Raw genomic sequence first — 24,158 nt, 5'->3', positions numbered from 1 at the left:
CAGTCTGATGTCAATCTGATTTACAAACCACTGAGAACCAAATTCTGCCTGAGGAAAAAACATGTCTCCCATCTGCATGTTACACTACATGTACTCTGCATGTGCAAGTATTAGTGTATTTTCAAGGCTTTCTTTTTCTGTCTGTAAATGTTAAATGTTATGCAGCTTCTGTGAAGCAGCATCTGTTGAGTCATCCTGGGCAGGGGGGGGGGAAGAAGAGAAGAAGATATTTGGCTCAGGTTTCTGCTGTGTGATAAAGACACCACAGTCAGTGCAGACACTCTTTGAAGTGTGTCTTCATGTTTCTGCTTATTTACTAACCACATTAGTTCTGTGTGCTTAGTTTCCGGTAAGAAATGTGTAGAGAAACTGTTTTGTAATGAACGTGAGGATGAAATGTAGGGGTTTGGCAGAGATGGAGTGAAGGGAGAGTGGAGATGACGATGAAAATTAACTTTGCACTGTTCATGGTGTCTGTGGTCAATACATCGACACCACTAAAATAGTATGACACTGTGGCATTTAATGACATGGGTTGTGTGGATGTGGCCTAAGACAGCTGTGACACAGACTGACAGTCACTGTCAATGTTCTACTGCCTCAATAATAACTTTTTAAACTTTAGTAATTTACAATAGTAGCATAATCTGTTGATTGTGGCAGCTAATAATTATGATTTGTCAAATAGAAGCCACTTGTGTAGATTCCACCATGTTACTGTGTTTCCATGTAGTTCACAAATCACTGGCTCTTCGTTGTAATGGCCAAAGAATTCACATACTGTTATGCAACTTAAGTGCTAGATGCCATTAAATACTATACATTAAACCAGGGGTGTCAAACATACGGCCCGGGGGCCAAAACCGGCCTGCCAGAGGGTCCAATCCGGCCCACAGGATGAATTTGTTAAAATTTCACACTAATCTAAACGTAATGTCAAATGGTCTAGATACCCGTGACTAAATGTTTGTGCTTTTATAGAGCCAGTGTGCTGTGTAAATAGTAAATTTAGGCATGATATTGTTGAAATTGCACTTATATTTCTCAAGACATTTCATGTTTTGTAAAATTATCCTTCATTAAATGTAAAACAAAGGAGAAAAAACAAAGGAGTTCTTGTTGTTCATAGGTTATTATTCTATTATTTTGCTATTTTTACTGGTCCGGCCCCCTTGAGATCAAATTGTGCTGTATGTGGCCCCTGAACCAAAATGAGTTTGACACCCCTGCATTAAACCTTTAAGACACACATAGATTGTCACACTGTAAACAATTCTTATTTTCAAAAATGATCAGGTTTGTGGTTTGATTGATAAAATGTCAGAAAACCAGCCGATAACATTAACTTAATGCAAATTGTTTTCCTTAGAAAACATTTTTAAGACCCCAAACTATATACAACAAAAAGAAAATACAATATATAGCAGTGCCTTTCATGTGCCTGTCAGTTGTATACCTATATTCTTCATATCAGGGATCAATGGATTAAAAAAATGTACTATTGAGTTGCAGAAATTTCCATTGTTTGTACTGAACTTAGGCCAGGGTCGCTGTGAAGGTGCAGATAGATAGATATATGATTATTGTATCATTCTATTATGGGTGATCATGATGAAAATGTTTTATTTATGTATATTTTATCCATTTTGCTTTTATGTCACGTTTCATCATCATCATTTTTCCAGTCTGACTACTGTATGTCGACTATTAATGAATGGATCATAACATGAAAGCTCAGTTGCGGTCCTGCACCTTTAAATCTCTCCGCTCCTCCTTTTCCTCCTCCTCCTCCTCCTCCGTGGTGTAAAGCTCCGCAGCAGAAGATCTTTTACTTAGACAGGGAAGGTGACAAACCAGAGGTTCTCCTGATCCACGGTCCGGCATGTCAAATAAATAACCACAACAATCATGGCATTGATCAACAGCCCAGTCACCCTGAGACACTGACGAGGCTGCCGCGGGCCGTGGGTCGTGTTGGTCTGAGAGCGCATGGAAGTTGGGGCGGGCTCGCTGAATGGACGTCGATGGACTGGAGTGAAAGGTCCACTTCTGCTTCTTTTTCTTCTGTCGGACTAAAGAGAAACCTCTGCATGTTCAAGTCCCCTGATCCGAACACGGGCATCGCTGCGCGCGTGTTGGATGTGTGTGGAAGTGCGCGCTGGGTGCGTGTGTGTGCGCGCCCTCAGGAGCAGCAGCAGGAGAAACGGTGGTGGTGGTGGTGACCACGGGAAGGGAAGTTTAGTGCCGTGATTTTTTTTTTCTTCCTTTCGTCCTCTTTGATTGTGTTCTCTCATGTCACGGCAACGGGCCGGTGGATTAACGTCTCCCTAATGAAAATTAATCATCTGTTGAGAGGCTCCGTGATCGTGACTATGATGATGTCGAGTAAGAGCGTGGAGTGGCTGCAGGAGGAGCTGGAGTCCGGAGCCAGCAGCTCCCTGCTGCTACTGGACTGCAGAGCGCACGAGCTCTACGAGTCCTCGCACATCGAGTCGGCCATCAACCTGGCCATCCCCGGCCTCATGCTGCGGAGGCTGAAGAAGGGCAACCTCCCGATCCGCTCCATCATCCCCAACAACGAGGACAAGGAGAAATTTGTCAAGCGCTGCAAGACGGACGTGGTGGTGCTGTATGACGAGGCGACCTCTGAGCGGCAGGAGTCCGGGCTGGGGAGCTCAGTGCTGGGGCTGCTGCTGCAGAAGCTGCGGGACGATGGCTGCAAGGCTTTCTATCTGGAAGGTAAGTTTTTTACACCATAATCATTACAGTCTGGTTGTTTGTTGTGGAGGTCATTTCTTCGTTTTTTAACGCAGTTGGACACAAAAACTGACTAGCAGAAAGGCAAGTTATTTTCACACTGATTTAATTAACTCAAGATTGTCACAAATGTGTTATTTATATGACAGTGTCAACAACAGGAAGTATATTGTGTTTATATGTGGAATATAATTCACTGGCTGTATTTATTTTGTGTGTCCAGATGTTTGCTGCCTTGAACTTTAACACTCAACACTGTATATAATATATAATAAAATACATATGTCACCTACAGCAACAAATCATAGGCTGTCAGTAACGAATGTGGCAGATATCAACCCCTATACGACATGTCATTGTCACAGTGTGGCACAACTTCACATAAAACCAGCTGTGAGGTTTCTTTTCCCCTGCTATTCATTATCCACGTGTCATAATGAGAAATGCATGTCTAATGATTTTACGACACATACATTGTAACACAAGAGTGAGCTCATGGTGAACTTTGATGTTGGACAGGACACTTTTTTCTTATCGCTGTACTTGTGCCAGTGTGAAATGATCATTGACGAGAAAGCGTGAACAGTGTTCAGTGTCTCGGTTCACAAAGCTGCCTCAAATATGTTCTCAATTAAATGCTGCTTTAAGAGAAAGAAGAAGAAGGAAAAAAAAGAAAAGGCCCGCCATGTTGTGTGTGCCTTTTAGGAAAAGACTGTGTTTTTTTTTTTCATGAATGAAGAGAGAAATAATGAGACTAGTGCACAACAATAATCCAGCAGCAAGAAGAGAGGTGTAATAAAAGCACAGGGTATACAGATAACATGTAGTCATATTAGAGGATTAGAGGGAGTGTTGGATTTATCGACTTGGTCATATAAAATGCTTCACTATTGTCACTCACTGTCTGAGCTGCCATTCACAAAACTCCAGTGAACAGAGTGTGTGTGTGGTTGCACTGCAGCTCTGACTGACAGTCCTGCTCTGCTGCTCATTCTCCTCAGGGCTTAAGCTTCTCTTAATGGAGCACATGTGTCCAGCGTGTTTGCTTATTCACAATCGCGTTATTTTTGTGCATACACAAAAAAGATCATTTGAATAGAAGAGGACAGATTTTTTTTTATTGCAGTAGGTTGTAAACATATAAGGACATTTTCTGTAGTGTTATGGTGCATAATAAACAACTGAATAACCTCTTTGGCAGAGGTAAAAAAAAATAGATGCTTGGATTGAAGAATAGAGAAGCAAGAAACACCAAGATCAATAAATGTGAAGACATATTACTATAAAATAAATTATTAAAGATAATTTGTGTATTTTATATATTTCCTGTCTGATTTTTGAGACAGGAAGTACTTATATAGACACAATCATAGTGTGAATAAAATTTAATTTGGCCTTGACTTGACCTCTATATCATGTAGATTATTGTTTCTATAGTGTATGTTTAAATAATTGTAAGTCTTTTTTGGGTCTAATTCACACACACACACATATATTTATATATTCACACATCCAACTTTCTTCAATGCAGGTTCGTTGGAAGGTAAAAACTACAGAACCAAAACAACCTACACCCAACTGTTGCTCAGCATCACGATTTATTGATTCACCAGCAATCCAAATGTTGATCCAAGAGCCTCGACAAAGGTCCAGAGAGACTAAAATGTTTCAATGTTGAATTAGTAACTTGTGATGCTGCTGAGAAAGAACAGTGTGTGGGATATTTTTTTGTTCTTATATGTACAGGGCACTTTTTTTTTATACCACCCACTGATATCATTTTCCTTAACATTTCCTAATATTGATATTTGTGTCTGATGTTCTCCTCGTCCTCCAGGTGGCTTTAACAAGTTCCAGTCCGAGTACCCCGAGCACTGTGAGACCAACCTGGACTGCTCCTGTCCCAGCAGCTCGCCGCCGACCTCTGTCCTGGGTCTGGGAGGACTTCGCATTAGCTCTGACTGCTCTGATGGAGAATCTGACCGCGAGCCAGGCAGCGCCACAGAGTCGGAGGGCAGCCCCCTCCCCAACAACCAGCCAGCGTTCCCGGTCCAGATCCTGCCGTACCTTTACCTGGGATGTGCCAAAGACTCCGCCAACCTGGATGTGCTCAGCAAGCACAACATCAAGTACATCCTCAATGTGACGCCCAACCTGCCCAACATGTTTGAACACGAAGGCGACTTCAAGTACAAACAGATCCCGATCTCTGATCACTGGAGCCAGAACCTCTCACAGTTTTTCCCAGAGGCCATTTCATTCATTGGTGAGTAAAGGCAGAGCATGCTTTAGTAGTCATAGTCATGTGATGCTTAATGATTGTCAGAGGTTACATCAGATCCTTTTCCCAACAGCTGTATTTTGATTATTGATGAGTTCTCTTTGGAACTACTCTCTTTTTTAAAAAGTCATGTTCAACTCTCGTTAGTCATCTTTTGGTCTTGTCTACTTACGTCTGCAGTTTGTTTTATTTGGACCATTTTATTGCCACACAATTATTCAGTAATATAAAGTATAAAAACGGCATCATTTTCTGTATAGCACATTTATTTTGTGTGAGAATTCAGACTTCTGCAAGCAACTGATTGTTACTTGCAATTATGTATATAAATATGTCAAAAAATAGGTAAAGTTGAATATCTAATTCTTAGAAAGAAAATATTACAATTACCATTTTGTCTGTCCAACAGTCTGTATATACATACACATGGAAATTACACACATTTGGTTTCTTAGCTTATTGATTAATTGTCCACTAGCTGCCTTTAATCTGGTGCTACTAATTAAAAACAATGGATGTGATTTCAAAATCACAAAATAATTAGATGTATTTTTGTAGCAGGAGGTCAAACTGAAGCCACATGTGGTTTTGTCCATGTCGAAGCTGCATCCTCTCATCCAATTTTCTGCATTTCCCATCATTTCCTCCGACTTAACTACCTGAGAATGAGTGAAATGCCTCTCTGATGAGTCAGTGTACCAAACCTTTGTTTGTCCAGACCCCTAACCTTTTTTATTTTCCTCTGGAGTGATGTTTCCACTTAGGTGCGAGGCAGTGTGACATATGCCAGAGCCAGAAGGTCATGTCAGATTGGGGTCAGGCTGATGTTAAATGGCGCTGCCTGACTGGCTGTAATGTGCAGGAATTACACCAGATCTTAACAGCAGGGTAATTATGGGTAAAGGAGAGACGCTTTGGCCGGAAAAAGAGACCCAGATGTGATCCTTACACTGTTAAATATTAATCTATAATTATAATTGGAGCATGTCTTAGTTTATTTGGGACTGTAAGGGGGGGTTATGGAAGGATCTTACATTATTAAATTGTCTTTCTTTACAGCAACGTGATATAATGCTGCAAAATGTAAAGATCGGTCCATTACAGATTAACTACCGGTTGTTAAATTGACTTCTGGCTCTTGTATAGTGGGTTTAAGTCTTGTGATAAGGATTTTTGTGCCCTTCCTAATGTGGGAAAGCGAGAACACGTCACATATAAAATTTAATTTGGCTTCCGTTTGGCAGCCTGAGCTTGTGAGGCATATGACCCCAATCCTGCAACAAGAGATGCAGGCAGAGACAGTGAGGAGGAGCAGCGAGAGAGAGATAAAGGAGAGGATGAAAGAGAGAGGGAGTAAAGAAGCACTTAACTCTCACCCTAATGGCCTTCAGTGATGCAAGTGCAAAGGCACGAAAAGGTGAATAGATGTAGTCTGTTCAAAAATGTAAGGTGTTCTTTTATTCAGGTTTTAATGCGGAGCTAGAAAGCAGAATGAAACATGAGTTTTCACAGTCATTGAGAAACATCATCCAGGATTATTCTCAAATATTATGAGCAGAAAAACAGCTTGATGATTGTTTTGTAGCATAAACAGAACAACAACAACAGACAAAACTGGAATACAATGCAACTTTGGGAAAAGGACTGTGGATCAATCTCTTTTTCAAGAATATCATTTTACACTGAATACGTGGTTTGTTCATCTGACAAACCCTCATACTTGGCAAAGTCAAGTTAATAAAGTCACTTTCTTTGCATTCATTTGATTCCAAATAAAGATACACGAGTAAGAGGCGCTTTAAATTGTGATTGTGATAAACAATTAAGTTATATGATATATTGATAGTATTTGTAATGGTACCGTTACCAACTTTGAAAATTAGCAGACGGCAGCAAATTACTTTTAATATGTACCTTACATATCAGTTTGTTTTATACACATTAATATTATCAAAATGGTAAGTAAGAAAGAGAGTTCAAAGGTCATAGATACAGGGTGCATGAGACATTGGCTTTAGTCTAATCTTCCTCCATTTTCATCTCTTCCTCCTCCCTCCCCCTTGTCCCCTTGTCCCCAGATGAGGCGCGCTCCAAAAAATGCGGCATCCTGGTCCACTGCCTGGCCGGAATCAGCCGCTCGGTGACCGTCACGGTGGCCTACCTGATGCAGAAGCTCAACCTGTCGCTCAACGACGCCTATGACTTTGTCAAGCGGAAAAAGTCTAACATTTCCCCCAATTTCAACTTCATGGGCCAGCTCCTGGACTTTGAGCGGACTCTGGGCCTGAACAGCCCCGGCTGCGACAACCACTCCTCCTCCCCAACACATGACCAGCTGTTCTTCACCACCCCGACCAATCACAATGTGTTTCAGCTGGACACGCTAGAGTCCACATGAAAATCAGCAAGGGGACTGTCCCCTTTTTTGAAAGTTGCGGGGGTCATGGTGGTGTTCTTACCATGGTAACAAGCGGCTGCACTGAAGCCAGCTCTACGCAGCCAGTTTTAATGAATGTTTTAGCCTCCTGAGGCTCGTTGTCCGAGAGCCTGGCCATGGAGCAGCGTTGGAGGGACAGAGGAGGTCACACAGGCCACGTGTAAGGGGTTTAAGGGGTGTTATATTTTCATTAAACCCAGAGCAAGGAACTGACGGGTTTGTCCTCCTCAGAGTTGACTGAATTTTGATCAACTTCTCTTGCATCAAAAAGAAGAAGAGGAGGAGACCTAACTGACTGAGAAACTGAGCAAAGGTTAATAGCTTCACACAAAGACAGGAACACAGAAATGTCTACGGCACTCGATTTCCAAGACAACAGCGTCCTCTCTGTCTTTCTGTCTCAGCCCTCGAGCTGAGTTGACTGGTGCCAAGTGGAGAATCTGGGATTTGCTCGTAGGAAATCCCGCTCTACTGAATGTAGAGTTTTTAAAAACCAAGGAATTTACATACACTTTACATGCACTCACACACACAAAAACAAAGTATGTATGTACTGTATGTATGTCATCATACATAACTGAAAATGTGTGTGCAGTCCTTAACAAGTATGTCTATATGCATTTTTGTATATTTTTGTGTACATTTATGCACAACTATATACCTTATATAAATATTTACACATAGAAACTTTATCTTTGTTCAAAAACAAAGTTATCCAGTCCAATGATGGCTTAAGAGATTGTAAAACTACAGACAGAGAATGGGTAGGGGGCGATGCCAACAAAAGGAATGTTGTTGTGAATTTCCTACTTGTCTTTTTTTTGGTTTAAGTTTTGTTTTTCTTTTAGGTTTGTAATGACCTAATGCAGTTTGCACAGTGATGTGGCCATTGACTTGTTGGCACTTGAGCCAGTGCTGGAAGCAGGCAGATAAAGAGACATTCAGAGAGGAGGAGGGGAGAGAGCGAGAGGAGAGGCCAGTCCCAGGCTGCGACGAGTCCAGACAGCTGCACTGTGCAGTGGGGAGGGAGCAGGAGCGGGGCCCCCGGCCAAAGACCGAGGTTCAGGGTCCAGAACAGGGCAGACAGTGGGGAAGACTGGGCACACATTTTAGAGTTGCCAGTTGAATTGTAGTTGTGTATAGGTCAAGATTCAACAAGCTTTAACATTGGCAAGCCATTTTTAAGTGTGAGTTCCCAGTTCCTCCTTTATTCTCCATATGACTGTTTATCCAGTTGCCTAAGTTTTTTTTTTTTATTATTATAGTCATTTGTTGTTTTTAAAATTTCATTTAAATACTGACTTTCCTTGATTATATTATCACAACACATTGTCTTACTGGTTAGTTTTGCCAAACTGGTTTTTAACAGCTAAGATTATGAGGGAGGGACTTGAAAGAGGGGTTCAGGTTGGCCGTTTTTAAGGTAGTGTTAACATCTTTCTGAGCAAAATTCTTGGGCAGCTAATTTTAGCAACTTTAGGCAAAGAAGTGCCTCAAACACTCTTGTATTACTTACATTACAAACTTCTTTTTCGCCCAGGAGGAACATGTTTAACGTGTTGGTCCATCATTGGGTCCTCGCAGGTCCCGAACAGATGCCAAAGAAGGGACTCTGGGACAAAGGACTGTGATTATAACGTGGGTTTCTATGCTTAGGACTGAGGTGGTGTTGTGGACTTGGACTGGCCTCAGCTACAGACTGCACTTATACTTAATAGCTTCAAGCCCTTCACTGTATTGGAGAAAATAGAAAAGAAAGGGGATTATCTATTCTGTCAAAGAAAATTGAGTCCACGTTGATTCACCCCCCCCCCAGACGTGGGAATATAAATTAAAAAACATGGTAGTTATCCATATGTTATTTACCTGAGCATGCTGTGGCACTATAAGCTCTCAAAAAAGAACATGTGACCACAGGTCGGCTGTTGCTTTATTAGACTGGGAGATGAATGCTGAGGACTGTTTTTTAACTGCTGTTGCTGCTGAACATGGTGGCAATCAGTATGTGTTCAGGGAGTTTTCTGAGACCCCTTCCACATTAGTAGCACTTAGCAAATTTGTTTAATTAAAAAAAAATAATTATCAAAACTTAAATTGTCTATCTGCTGCTAAAATTGCCTTTTTAGGTTTCCTCATGGTGGAGCGACACTGCTGCACAGTTCAGTTAAATCTGTAGATTCACTTAGACTCATGCAAAAAAAACAACATTTCACTAATATTATTTTAAATGTCATATTTTATCCATTAGATTTGTACATACAAGTGCTTAATGTTAGATTAAGACTTAAACCATCATAGCTGCACAAACATGAATGTCACCAGCTGTGAATTCTACCAAAAACACACTTAAAAAGAGAATTCATTTAATTTAGGACACTCAAAATTCACCAGTCAAACATTTTTTCACTGTTTTTCACTGGAGAAATCAGAATGTTGGTGACTCACATAACGGGTCTAGACTACTATACTTCATTCCATTAGTCTTAAAGAGGAAAATAAATAAAATAAAATAAATTGGCGCCATAATGAGTACCTGTAGCTTTTTAAATGAGTATTAAAAGGAGCTGCTGTGATTTCTAAATCCAACATACTCCCTTCACATGTAACTATAACAACTCCGTGTTAGTGGTTTTTGCATGAGGCTCAGTGTTCTGTCGCAAAGTACAGACAATTGAGTTTCAAATGGCAAATGTGGACAGGGTCAAAGCAGAAAAACAGAGAAGCGGGTTTCAGAGGGGAACAAGTGTTAAATATGAACAGGGTTGGTTTTCGCTGGCCTTATATAATCTTTCTAACTTCTTTCTAATGCTGACTGTTAAATACTCTTTGTATCTCACTTTAGAAAAAAGAAACGTGTAAAGAAAAAAAAAATTGAAATGTTCTCTGTTATTTGAATCAGAACCTGGTTAATGATGGACAGCGATGGACTGTTGTTTTGGCCGTTGCGGGTCACATTAGGTCCTCTTTGTTACTCTGCAATATATCCAAACACACTTTTGCAGTATTTTATAGATCCATGACCTCAACATTTTTTTAATTCTTTTTTTGTACTTTATCTCTTCTATATGATTAAACATGATTTTGCTCCATTGCGGCTCGTGGACGAAAGTAACACTTCACCCGGAGTGTCCAAAAATGTAGGGCCACTGTGCCCAGTACCAACCTGAAAGAGGCCCTCATTGACACACACACACACATACACATGTATACACAAAGTGGCACATGACACAGGCATATGTACGGTTCAGCATGTCAGTTATGTTTTACAATACACAATTACACCACCTGGCTTAAATAATTACAAGGTCTTTTTTCCGTCTTGTTTTGATATAATGTGATCTATGCTGTTCCTGTGGCCTTTCAATATAAATATATATATAAGTATATATATGTTATGAATTTATATGCAAAAGTTCCTCTGTTCATATAACACCAGAGATGAAAAATAATTCGACCATGCTTGAATCGACTTCCATTGTCTGGAGTCGCCATGTCCCACTTACAATAAGAAAAACACTGGGGACTTGATCACTCGTACCCTAGGATTTAAATATAAATCAGTATGGAGCTTTTCTACTTTAAAAAAACAAAACAAAAAAACAACGGTTAATTTCAAGCTGCTTTCTTGAGTTTTTGTGTCTTTGTAACAATGAAAGAGAAATCAAGTCTGTTTCTCTGTTTGTACATTTGCCAGATCACAGGAACGGCAGTTTCTGCGTCCCTTAAACTTGTAGCTACATCTTGACGAGAATTATGCTCGGGAGGTAAAAGACATGAATGAGTGGGAGCAGAGGGGGGAGGAGACGTGGAGGCGGCAGCATAAAAACACAAAGTGACAGAGAAAACATGAATGATTTTAAAATGTTACCTCAGTGAGGAATTTTTCAGGGATTTTTTTGACAATGCATCTTGCATAGTGTTCACAGCTTCAAACACATGTTGAATAGCTGTTTTGTATTGTGCTGTAAACTTTTTTTTTTTTTAAAGAAAAAAGAAAAGATGCAATCTGTCTGTGTAAAAACAAGGTGTGTGTTAAGTGAGGCAGTTTCACCTTTCTGTCTCCTGAAGGAAATGCGATTGACCCTATGTATTGTACAGTATATGGAAACTACATAAGACATGTTTATACTGCAAATAAATATTGAAATATTTTTTTCTTTAATACCTGTGTGGTTCTTATTCCTTCAAACTAAATGATGTTACGATCCAGTTCTAGCTGCAAACATGCATATCTACATACAGTACGTCTGTTTGTCTTTCAGGTATGTGGACAGCAGTGGCGATTGCTATTTAAAAAAGATAATTGTGACAATGAAAATAACATTTTTAGAAAACGGTGCATTTGTATGTAAATGTTACTGTTAAAAAAAAAGGGTCTGTAGTGACCATTGACCCCCTGGAAAACTTCACATAATCAAATCACCCCTGACTTACGTGATTTTGCTATTGGCGTAGCAGCCTCCGTGCCGAGTTGAGCTCGACAGTGATTGGACAAATGTAGCAAAATCATCACTTCCAGGGAAGCTCAGTTTCTCTGGGAGTTGATGGAGCAGTGGGCGGGGCACTGACGCTGGGCTTCTGCATGATGATTGGAGGAAATGAATGAAAGGCACCAGGAACCAGTTTTTGATTGGCAGCATACCTGACAGGAGCCTTTTGTGCCTCAGTCTTTACGAGTAAAGTCTGTCAACAAATAGCTGGTTGTTGTGTTATTTTCTCATATACACAGTAAATATATATATGTATACATATATATAAACACTATTATAGCATTTCAGTTTTACATAATTATCATGTTTCCTTGTTCAAGTTGTTCGTTTGCAGAATTTATGTATAAATAACTGGGCATGAGATGAGCTTTCCCTATTTCAACGACGCCTCTGGTGGGTGGAGTTAATTAACATAAGTGAAAGCACCTGGCCAGTCTCCCACCCACCACATGAGTTATTTAGTGGGCTCAGGGCTTTTTTTGTTAGTTATTATTCAGTATCCATTTGCTTTAATATTATTTATTAACGTCTGTTAATCTACCTGTGTGACCTGTTTTTGGTCATGACGTATAAGGCAGGTCGTGACTGTATGTGAATGCATATAAAACGCAGACATTTTGTCAGGTCGTGGTAGGAAGTTTTATTGAGTTCTGTTGAGTTAGTTCACTTCAGTTTCAGTGAACATGCTGCACGTCTTCAAATGGGTCTTGTGAATCCAACATGGTAAACTCTGTGCCGTTGCCTCCTCCTCCTCCTCCTCCTCCTCCTTCCTCTCCTGCTTCCACCTCCAGCATGCAATCAGCTCACCTGTGGACGGGAGCACACCTGCTCCCAATTCACTCATCAGCTGAGCCTTCATATTTCCTGGTCCTGCAGTCGCTCATCGCCACATTGTAACAGACAACTCTGTGGTAACGTCGCGGCTCTCATGAAAACCTCGTTTACTCTTTTTTTGTTTTTTGCCAATCCCTGTGCTGTCCTGTGTGCATGCTGCCTTTGACGCTTATCCTCATGGCTGTTTGGCACCAAACATAACATGTTCAGAATGTTAAAGTTGTTAAAAACAACCTCTTAAAATACCATCTACTGGGCTCCACCATTGTTAGAAACAGCACAAGTTTCACAACTCGTCAAGTCTGAGCTCTCGGTTACTTCCCTTTTACAATGATGGGAATACGACATGAGGATGACGTTCAAATTGACTCATCTTGCAAACAGAGTTAACACACATCCCCATTTGATGTCACACTGTCCTCTTGAGTATCTGAGCTCAAAAGAGACTTCCGTGATGTTTTCTCTGCTTTTTCTTATATAAGATATAATATAAAGATTATTTTATTAAGTCTGTTCCTAATACTGTGTGAATGTGTGTGTGTGTGTGTGTGTGTGTGTGTGCACACATGTTTGTTACTTTGCTCAAGACTTTCCCACATCTCCCTCTACTTCTCCATCTGCACACGCACATGCACACACACATACAATGAGTCTTTGTCTTGTTTCGTCTGCTGTGGTTTCAAAGGTTAATGACACGGACATATGCAGCGGTTCAAAGTGAAAATCTGCCACTCTCACGTCACGTACACACAACTGTGTGTCTGGGTGAAGTCCGTGACTTCAAGAAGGAGGAATATGTTTGTGTTTAAAATCCCTTTGATCACGTCCTTTACAGCACTTTTCATATCCGACGTATTATGAATCAATACACAATTAAAAGTCTCTGCTGCTGATGTTCAAAAAGAGTGTACTTTCATCTTTGTACCATATGCTAGAGCCCACAGTTCACTTTCTTTCACATTATAGACTGGAAACCATACACTGTATCGCATTTGTTTTAACATAGAGTGTTAGAGTTTACGCTCAATGACTAACTAGTCACTTAAAGAGGATATATGCAAGATATGCAACTGCAGTTTATCCCTTTAACACCTAAGCCTCAAAGTGTCCGGCTTATTTTAACCATAAAAGGGCCAGAAAATTGTCCTGTGAATGAGTGCTTTTGGCCATTTTTCCAGAATAACTTTCAATATCTGACTGTTATTCACAATTTACTGCATGTTAAAACAAGAATAAAGTTGTACATGAACACCACGTTTTCCGTGTTAAATTTGAAATTTGAAACAGTATAAAACATATTTAAAATAACATTTATTTGAGTGTTTGTCTTAATGTCCTCTCTGCTGACAAAGACGCTGATTCGCTGGCTTCCTGCACTGGTGCGAGTGAAATTACCGTTAACCACGTTGGCTTTTACGTGCAACTTCCCAGCTTTCAGAAACTGCTGTGTTGTTTGCGATCCGCTCTGTGTTAAAGGGTTAAAACAGGTACTGCAATCCATATAAAAAATACTAGAGACCGTTGTCCTCCTCCCTCCTCCTCCCCAGAGACTCAGCGTTGCCAGGTAGTATGAGGAGCCAATCCTGAACGGACCGAAAGACTGCGCTTTTCCAACAGCCGTGGTCGTTTTCACCCCCAACGACCATGTTGTATAGGTAGCAAGTGGCCATCATTACATTACATCACATGTCATTTAGCAGACGCTTTAATCCAAAGCGACTTACACTAAGTGCATTTAAACATTTGGGTACAAATCAGCCATCAGTGCACTTGTAGGTGTGCTGGTCTGAAAATGAGGTGTGGTCGGGTGCATCGTTGGCTCAGTGCTGTCCTGAGGCAGCAGAAAACCACTGCACCACGGAACAACAATAACCTGTCTCTTCTTCACCTCCATTAGTAAACCGTTCTACTGCTGCTTCTTCAACTGACAATCGATGTAACAAGCAAAGAGTCTCACACGTTAGTGCCGAGTCGACACCTGACTTTCTTTTATTATTATTGTTATTATTATTATTTGTATCATACCTGCACGCTGCACAAGGCTGTGCACTCCTGTCTCATCACCATGGACCTCTGGGCCCAGTTCTTTAAAGTTCCTTTAAACCTTTCTTTTTTAAACGCTGATTTTCAGCTCGGATTTTTTTTTATTCTGCAATTATTCTTCGGGTGCACAAGCAGATCCATCTCCTGAGCAGAGAATCGTTTGCTTCTCCAGTTTCCTGCACTCACCGTTTGAATAGCAATGATCCCGGCACAGGCTGTAGGATTTTACAGGGGATGACAAGCAAAATTCTGATTGGATTTTTATGTTTGTTACTCGAAAAAAACACACGAATAAACCCACTTTTATAGACCATGCACTGTAGATAAGAGTGGTGCTGAGGGAGAAAACGCATAATTCCTACAGCACCAAACTCTTCTCACACTCATTTTGATGAAATATGAACACCATAGTTTTTTTTTTTATATTCCAGCTGCACTGCAAAGAAACACTTGCATAACAAGTCTCTTTTCCAAGAAACATTGTGGCTCTCTCCTTGATGCATAACCTTTCCTGTTGTTTCCATCCCCTCAACTTGTGAGTAATAGTGGCATCTTTACCACATGAAAGGTAACAGTTAGGGAGCGAGTAAGAGAATTAGCAAAATGAGGGAGTGGGAAGGTAAGGTTGATGGAGTCAGTCAGTCAGTCAGTCATCATCTAACCGCTTTATCCTCCACCAGAGGGTCGCGGGGGGTGCTGTGCCTATCTCAGCTACATCGGGCGATAGGCAGGGTACACCCTGGACAGTTCGCCAGTCCATCGCAGGGCCACACACAGATAGAGACAAACAACCATTCACTCTCACACTCACTCCTACGGTCAATTTAGAGTGTCCAATTTACCTAATCCCCACATTGCATGTTTTTGGACTGTGGGAGGAAGCCGGAGAACCCGGAGAGAACCCACGCACACACGGGGAGAACATGCAAACTCCATGCAGAAAGGCCCTTGTTCCAACCGGGGCTCGAACCCGGGTCTTCTCGCTGCAAGGCGAGAGTGCTAACCACTACACCACCGTGTGGCCCGGTTGATGGAGTAAAACAAAAACAAAAAAAAAAACAAAAAAAAAAGAAAGAAAGAAAGAAAGACAGCACCGGGAGCTGAGCCGGCTATAAATATCTCTCGTTGTGTCCTCCAGTGTTGTTCTCACTTCTCGCCCCTGCTTCTAATGACTCTCCCTCATTTCTGATACAACTTTTTCACGAGTGAGCGAATCATCAGGCTCAATAGCAATAGTACAGTATTCCACTGAAAATGTGACTTTACATAGTCTGTCACGTGCGATGGTGGTCTTAATTACAGTGGTGACAAAAGTGAAACAGTGGAAGGTATAGGATCATCCTCTCTTGTTTCCAGGCAACGGAATGACAACACTTCTCCCATGACAATCATTATCGTGACACTTGAATTGACAGGAAACACTTCCTGCTCTCATTCCATGTCATTAAAGGCGAGAGCGTAAGAGTTAGTATGCTTATAGGAATTAGACGACGACGACGGCGCTGCTGCTGCTGCTGCTGCTGCTGCTGCTGCTGCACCGCTGTGTGCCATTTCCTGTTTTTGTCGACCGAAGCACTTCTGTGGCCTCAAAGAACTGAAACGATGAATACACTTCACCGTGTTATTCACAATTTCACACACACATGCTACAAGATACTGATAATGAAATAAATCTGGTGAAGTTTCTGTATTGCTTTTGTCCCGTATCGTCTCTCTGATTTGGACCAATGATGTTTTAAGGGTAAAGGGACCTTGGGGCCCCACACTGACCCAAACCTTTAGTGGGTTTCTTACCAAATCATTCTTGTCTTTAAAATACACTTTTATCTGCTGTACAAATAACCACTCTAATGTTTGCCCTGTGAGTTGTAGCGTCATATACAGCACTATAATAATGTAATTACACAGTTGCAATGCACTTCCTTCATTAGTGGGATTCTCCTCTCAGCTTGGGGCCCTTGTCAATTGCCTGCCTTGCCCGACCTGTTACGACGCCTCCGCTGCGGGCGAGCGGCGTCATACATTTCCCTCCGAAAGCATATCCCCTAAATCTCAGACCCAACCGTGGTTGGGCAATAAAGGTGTCAAGTCTTGACAAGGCAGAGGAATTTGTTTAATAAAAGGTTTATATCACCGGTGCATTGAGTGTGACATAAGCTGTTCATCACAAGTCCAACAAAAGGAGTCTGACGTTAAACTGACTGAGTACAAATCCAATGACTTGGGTAAAGGTTGGTCTGGGTCTGCAGTTTTAAAGTTCCATATAATAACAGCACAGTTATATTCCAACCATTTGTTAAGTCAAATGATAAATGAGTACACGACTCATTTACAGAAATCCCTCACTGTTAGGGATTAGAGTAATATGCAACCCTCCAGTGGAGGATAAAGCGGTGGATAATGGATGGATGGATGGATGAATTATGAGTTGCTGAATAATGTTTGTTGATGCCCTGTTTTTGTGCTGCCTCTTGCCCCGGTCATTGTTGTAAATGACAATTGGTTCTTACTTGTTTAAATAAAGGTGAAATAAATAAATAATAGCAGTGACAATGTCCACGTCAGCTCAAAAAGTCCAAGCCTCCAACCAAGGATAATGCTCCGTCTCGCTGAAGGAGGTAGACAGATTTGTTTTCCAGTGCGTCTACCTGTTTATTTGGGATCAGCTCCAAAATACTAAGGTGTCCAATTTATAAATTTCAAGAAAATTTCGTGAAAGTAAACTCTAATAAGCTTTTGTAAAAACCAGGGTAAAATAAATATATATATAAAAGAACTCCATCAACCAAACTTTCTTCAGAAGACCTGAGTTTGATTTCCAGCAGCTGCTGCAGACACAATCATGAGGTGAATCAAGGGTCACAGCAGAAAGAGACAGAAAGTGCAGGTATGAACACGCCCCGGACAAAATATGTACTGCTGCTGGGTGTACATGACTGTGTGTGTGTGTCCTGAGTGTAGCCTTCATATTTACTTATGCCTCCATGTTCTTTTAATGACATTCTCCTTGTGTTTTCTGTGTCTGATTGACAATGACAAACAGACACAGCAGCTCAGTGTTTCTGTAGTGAACGCTGCTCTGTGACGAGCTCCTTCGATTGGCTCAAATAACGACAGGGAAAAGCTGCAGCTGCTGCTGCTGCAGTAACTGCAGTATTCAGAGGAGCACCTACAGTGAGTGCTATCACACTGATGCACTGGACTCTCTCTCTCTCTCTCTGTTCCATACTCGTATAAAGACCCAGTGTTTCTCCAATAATGCGCCACTTCAAGAACATAATAAGAAGAGGGATGTGGATGTGAGTGGAAGTGGAGGGAGGGAGGGAGGGAAGAGAACAGGAACAAGGGAGTGAAAATGATGTTTATGTTTTGTCACGTACAGATCCACATACCTTCAGCTTGATAAATGACAAGGAAGCAGACAAAGCTGTTTGAGCTACAGTGATTATTTCTCACTCCTGCCACGTCGTGTTCAGCATCACATCTCTGTCACCGTCTTGTGGGCATTGCTGTGTTTCTTATTAACTGTTTATGGATTCATTTTCCACCTCTGTCCCGGTAGAACACCGTCAAGTCTTTGTCGGACACTTTTGAAGCACACTTGTTTTGTTCATGGACATCACAGATCACACAAATGTCCAAATTAGGGTACGAAAAGACATCGCCCGGACACTTTATGGGGAGCACATAACAAAGAAGCATGGAGCCGGGCATCGCGAGGCACCGAAAGATTCCCACACCTAATCTACATCAAACCTGTAAATCAAACTTGGCCAATTATCCACAAACTCTGAAAGTGGTACGTCTATGGCATCACAAATCACGTCCTATAAAAGCCTTACTATTATAACGAGAATGAAAAACAGCATTATGAACAAAAGCCATAAAACAAGCGAAAACAAAGTTGTTGTTCCTGATCGTGTTGAAAAGCACAATAGAATTCTTAGCAATCCTCATATAACACTCATCCATCCACCCTGCCCTTCTTTGTACATGAGTTTTGAGCATCACAGTGATATTTGTCACTTGGATGTTTTTTGGCATTTGCTGAAAAGACTGAGGCGTTTCTCGAGGGAACAGTCTCATTAGTTCTCAGCTGGTGATGACAAAGTGCTGCCAGGTGTGTTTTCTGGCTGCTGCCTCTGAGGCTCAAGTTTATTAAAGTGTGTGCAAAAGAGTTTTCTCTGTGAGGACAACCACTCTGCTCCCATCATTGAATGATTCCTTGTTAGCCATCACTGGAAAAAACATTTCCCTTTAATCTGTTTACGCCTCGATCTAAAGGGAAAAATCCAAAGTCTGGAGTCCAAGACTCATCGTGTCAACATTAACTAGACATGAACGAGAAAAGCTGTGGAATCAGCTGTTTTGAGCGTGTTTAGAGGATTTAGCTTAGCTTTAGCTGCTGAAATTCCCGCAAGCTCAACACAATAAACACACACCTGAGCGAAGTCTTCGCGCCATGAACCACTGACATCATTGTAAACACAGCGATTGGTGCCATATAAGCAAAACGTGGATAATAATTACTCTGCCAAAAAATACACTGAGTAACCTTTTAGGAAAAAAAAAAAAAAAGATTTGGGTGTATATTCTTTATTTTCAATATACTTCATGTAGACTGGTTTATTATTGCAGCCTGGTATATGTGAAAGATTAGCAGAAACATTTTTTTATATTTGAATGGCTTTCAATGAGCACATTTTTGTGCGTAGGTGTGTTAGTGTGAGTATTTTTGTTGTTGTTTACAATAAACCAGGGGTTTCAAACGTATGGCCCACCAGAGGGTCCATTCCGACCTGCAGGATGAATTTGTGAAAATGCTATATTTTTCAGTTCCAGATACCTGTGTCTAAATGTTTTGGGCCTTTGTGGATCCACTGTGGTCTGTAAGTTGTAATGCACATGTGTAAATGGTAAACTTAGACATTAAATTGTTGAAATTTCACTTGTTTTTCCTCAAGAAATTTCAGGTTGTTCATAATATGTTTTGTAAAAATGTGGGAGCCCTGTTGTTTATAGGTTATTATGCTATTATTTTACTGGTCTGGCCCACTTGAATTGCGTTTATGGTTAACGTAAGGGATAAGGCTTTGTGTAGGCAATGCAGTGTCCTAAGAAGAATAGCTGGGCAAACATGTGAGTGTGTGTGTGTGAATGTTTGACTTGAGCAAACACATTTAAGTCCGCTCTCCTCCATTTGCCCTCCAGACGTCACCAAAAAGGCCGCTGCTGCGTTTAATTCACATTCTCTGATCACGGTGTTTTATTGTCACTAATCAAAATGCCACTGTATGAATATTACCTTCCTGTGGTGACACAGTCAAGTCCATGTGCTTTGGCTTCCCTGGACTCGTTTGTGGTGGTTGAAGGTCTCAGTCAGAGAGGGTGAAGCTGACGTGCTGAGCGAGCTGTAATCCAGTCCAGTAAAGTTAAATAGTAACAACAGTCGTGTGATAACCACACTTCAGTCAGTGACCACGTAATATGGTGCTGTTACTGTAAGCATGTATGAAGATGTGTATGATACGAGCAGATTTTGTAGATTGGTATTAAAAGTTCAGTGTTTGTGTGTGGTTTCTTTTAAAACAGTCAGAGAGGATTACTGGTGACATTTTATTATACAATATATAAAGGTTTTCTTATGCTTTGCTTGACATAAAGTGAAAATTAGAGGAGGCATCTTCTCCCTCCTGTCAGAGTTTTGAAATCCTAAAGCGTTTTGTCTCTATCACATGATTTATTCATCTATTCATTACAGTTGCTGTGAGATTTCGCCAGTCATTTTCCAGCTGACAGGTGACATAGACATATGAAATAATCAGTGATTAGACTCGCTCTCTCGTCTCTGGCTTTCATTAATGATGTATGAAACACTGTGGTGCGCTGCTCCCCAGAGAAGGATGGGCAGCAGTGGCGGCTGGTGCTAAAAAATGTTTGGGGTTGGGGCGAATTTTAATGAAAAGAGGAAGAAAAGCAGTACACAGCTGACGCAGATCGAAGTGGTGATCGATTAAAGATCAGGCATGATGATCGCTGTTAGGAGAGAGAGCGAGACAGACAGATAGACAGAGAGAGAGACACACACATACACACACACACACAGGGAGAGGTTTATGCCACAGTTGCCCTAAATTAATACACCAGTATGTAGAAACGGAAATGATATTTTTAATGCTAAAATAGAATTATATTGTTAACCATGAATTTCTATGACATGTATTGTTTTACAAAAAACACAGAAAAAATTATAGTTATCTACTTTCATTCCTGAACAGATTTGGGTATAAAAAGGTGAATTCAGTTTTGTGTGTTACTTTTCAAGCATTAACTTCTTTCACAACACTGTTTCTTTTCATTTACACACAAACTGGAGAAGCTGAAGCCAAGACAATCCAAGAAAAACTTAAATAGAGTTTGAACCCTGACTTTGAAACACGCTGCTGCTGCTGCTGCTGCTGCTGCTGCTGCTGCTGCTGCTGCTGCTGCTGCTGCTGCTGCTGCTGCTGCTGCTGCTGCTCTGTCGTGCTTGTGTTTTACATTTACACCACGACTCACTGTAAATGCCACTCCTCCAGCTGTAGTATGGAACATGCTAGGACACTCAGTCCCCTGGTTATACGTGGCACAGAGATGGGGAAGTGGAGATAAAAATAATTTTTGCAGCCCAATCCATCTGATGATAAGAGTTCTCCTTTGCTGTTACCATGGCAACCAGGAACAGGAAGGAAGTGGATTTGTTGCCGAGCTCAGCATGACCAGGGCAAACAGAAACTAGGAATAAATGATTACAGGTTGTTGAAGACGCCTGTGTTTTTGTGTTGCATTAAAACACAACACAACCGTTGCAAAGCGATTGTGAGTAGAAAGTCTCCAGTTAGTGAATCCCTTTTATTAGTATAGTAGGATGTTGCGGTGAGTGGTGGTGGTGTGCTCTTATCACTGTGCTCTGGACTCTAACCAGAGTCTTATCTGACCTCATTTGATTATCTAATCAGCCTCTGCAAACTACCACTGACCTAAACTGCACTCTGCTGAACCCAGATCACCTGAACTGAGGCCACGTCCAGACGGAAACACCGTGAAACGTAAACGATCTTCTTTTGTTTTCAGGAAATATCTCCGTCCACGTCCCAGAGACAGAATGAACCAAGCCAGTGGGAAAGAAAGGGAAATAATGTCTGTTTGTTTAAGTTTAAGGTTCTTGTCGTTTCCGTGTGAATACTTAGCGACTAGCGACAAATCTAGCAACTTTCTGTCATAAACCTAAATACTTTACGAGAATGCACAAATCTGTAGCATCTAACTGACACTGTGCCCTGATGTGGAACATCCGGAGTAGTCTTGTGTTCTGTTTCCTGTTTTATTTTGAAATAATTACCATTGCCTCTCGTTTTCAGGGTCCGCTTCCTGTAAAGTTTCCCTCCACTGTGATTACCTGCCCCTTCCTAATGTGTTTCACCTGTTTATCGTTATCTCCACCTGTGTATTTAGCACTGCTGTTTCCAGTTAGTCTTGTCCGCTGACCACTAAGTTACTAGTGGCCTTTTGACCTGTTTTGTGTTTTTGTATCTTTTGTTGCCTTGTGCTGCCTTGTGCTTTTTTGAAAACCCGTTTTAGATCAAGTCCAGTCAAAGGTGTTTTTCTCTTCAGTCAGAGACTGTTTTTGTCGAGTCCACATCCAGTGTTTGTTCAGCCTGATATTCAGGCTCCCCAGTTCAAATGCACCGACTGTACCAGCGTTTATTTGAATATCAATATGAATTTCTGTTTCCTGGTGATCTGCAATGCTGCGTCAGAGGTTTCAACAGACATGTAGAGACGGGATGTTCACTGGCTTTGGTCACCAATAGTCAGCAATACACACACACACACATATATAGACATTAGTGGGGACCAAACAGGTGCACGTTGCTGTTTGTCAGTGTTACAGAATATAGAGGAGCCACATTTTCACCATGTCAGTGGAAGTTTGACAACAAACTGTCATGACCTTGATATCAGCCTCAGAGTCTGCTCTTCTTTCTGTTCTCACTTTCATTTCCTCAACTTCAAGAGAGGAGAGATTTATCAGTGTGTTTTCACATCAAGGTAAGACCAAGATTATAATAAGTTGGAATTGTTTTACTTTTTGTTTTTAAAAATAAGTTAGTTTTAGAGTTTTTAGAGTGGGTTTGCTAGTTTTTTTTTGATTAGTTTTTATTTGTAAATGCTCAGTTTTAGTTTAGTTTTTTATAATATGGAGTATGCAAGATGCAAAAAAGGTCATAATAATTATTGTGTGTCATAAAAACCCGACAACAGATGCCATTTTAAATATGTATGAGGACACATGAACTTAGAAATTAGCCTGAAGTGCAAACTGTGCATCATACTGCTGAGGTTTGGTGCAGTTAATGTGCCAGGTAAAAAAAAATATAGCCAACAGACTAAAGACACACGTGAACATAACAACATAAATAATAATAAATAACCCTCGTGAGACACATCACGTTGCAAGTGTGAACAATAAACCTAATACAAGACGAAAGGTTTGACTATGAAATAAATGTAAAAAGACTAAGCACATTTTCGTTATCATTTTTTTCTTAAACTCCAGTTTCTGTTTTTACTTCAGTTAACAAAAATGTTTTTTCAATTTTTGTTTCGTTAACTATCATAACCTTGGATAAGACACATAAGACAAAGGCTGTGTAGGAGCGGCTGCACTTACTCACGAGTGAAAAGTTAAACTGCTGATAAAGTGCAATGAGGGTTGTTATTTGACAGCATTTGAGGAGTCATGGTAACTGTGGCTCCAGTCTGTCAAGGAGCCAGAGTGTAGACACGCATGCTGTATGTGTGTCTCTCTGCCACTATTTTTCTAACGTGTTATAACGTGTGAGGATTAGAAACTCTGCATTTTGCTTTACACGCACTTTACAAACAGCATTATGACGTAGGAAGTGTGATTTTTACCTCGACACGGGCAAAGCATCCCTGTGACAGAGACACACCATGAATTAGAGAGGATTTCAAGAGTGTGTGTGTGTGTGAAGCTGAAGCCTAGGAGAGCTGAGAGCACTGATACAGTCACTGTGTGAAAAGTACTGGTCTAAAATGCACTCAAGTTAAAGTACCTTGTATAAAATGTACTCAGTGTTTAAGTTACTTATTTACTTTTTTAACAAGGTTGGGGTTCTTTCTCTTGTCATGCAAAAAGGACACACATCTCACATGAATTGTTTTTAATTAAAGACAAACCTTTACAAATTAAAGTGTTTACATAAAATATGTAAACACATAATGGGTTAAAGGTTAGGGTTAGACATTCTCA

At 40.8% G+C, this 24,158-nt stretch overlaps 1 protein-coding gene across 1 annotated transcript; it reads left to right on the top strand.

Annotated features, from left to right (window-relative positions):
• Positions 1–2,172: 2,172 nt before the first annotated feature.
• dusp7 (dual specificity phosphatase 7) lies at positions 2,173–11,320 on the top strand. The gene is made up of 3 exons (XM_044024667.1): positions 2,173–2,739; positions 4,595–5,023; positions 7,117–11,320. The coding sequence occupies exons 1-3, from the start codon at positions 2,331–2,333 to the stop codon at positions 7,434–7,436; spliced, it is 1,158 nt and encodes a 385-aa protein (XP_043880602.1). The 5' UTR covers positions 2,173–2,330; the 3' UTR covers positions 7,437–11,320.
• The last annotated feature ends 12,838 nt before the right edge of the window (positions 11,321–24,158 follow it).

Source organism: Solea senegalensis, linkage group LG4 (assembly GCF_019176455.1).
Source record: "Solea senegalensis isolate Sse05_10M linkage group LG4, IFAPA_SoseM_1, whole genome shotgun sequence".
NCBI lineage: Eukaryota > Metazoa > Chordata > Actinopteri > Pleuronectiformes > Soleidae > Solea > Solea senegalensis.
The sequence above is the reverse complement of the archived record's forward strand: the minus strand, read 5'-3'. Positions and strand labels throughout refer to the sequence as shown.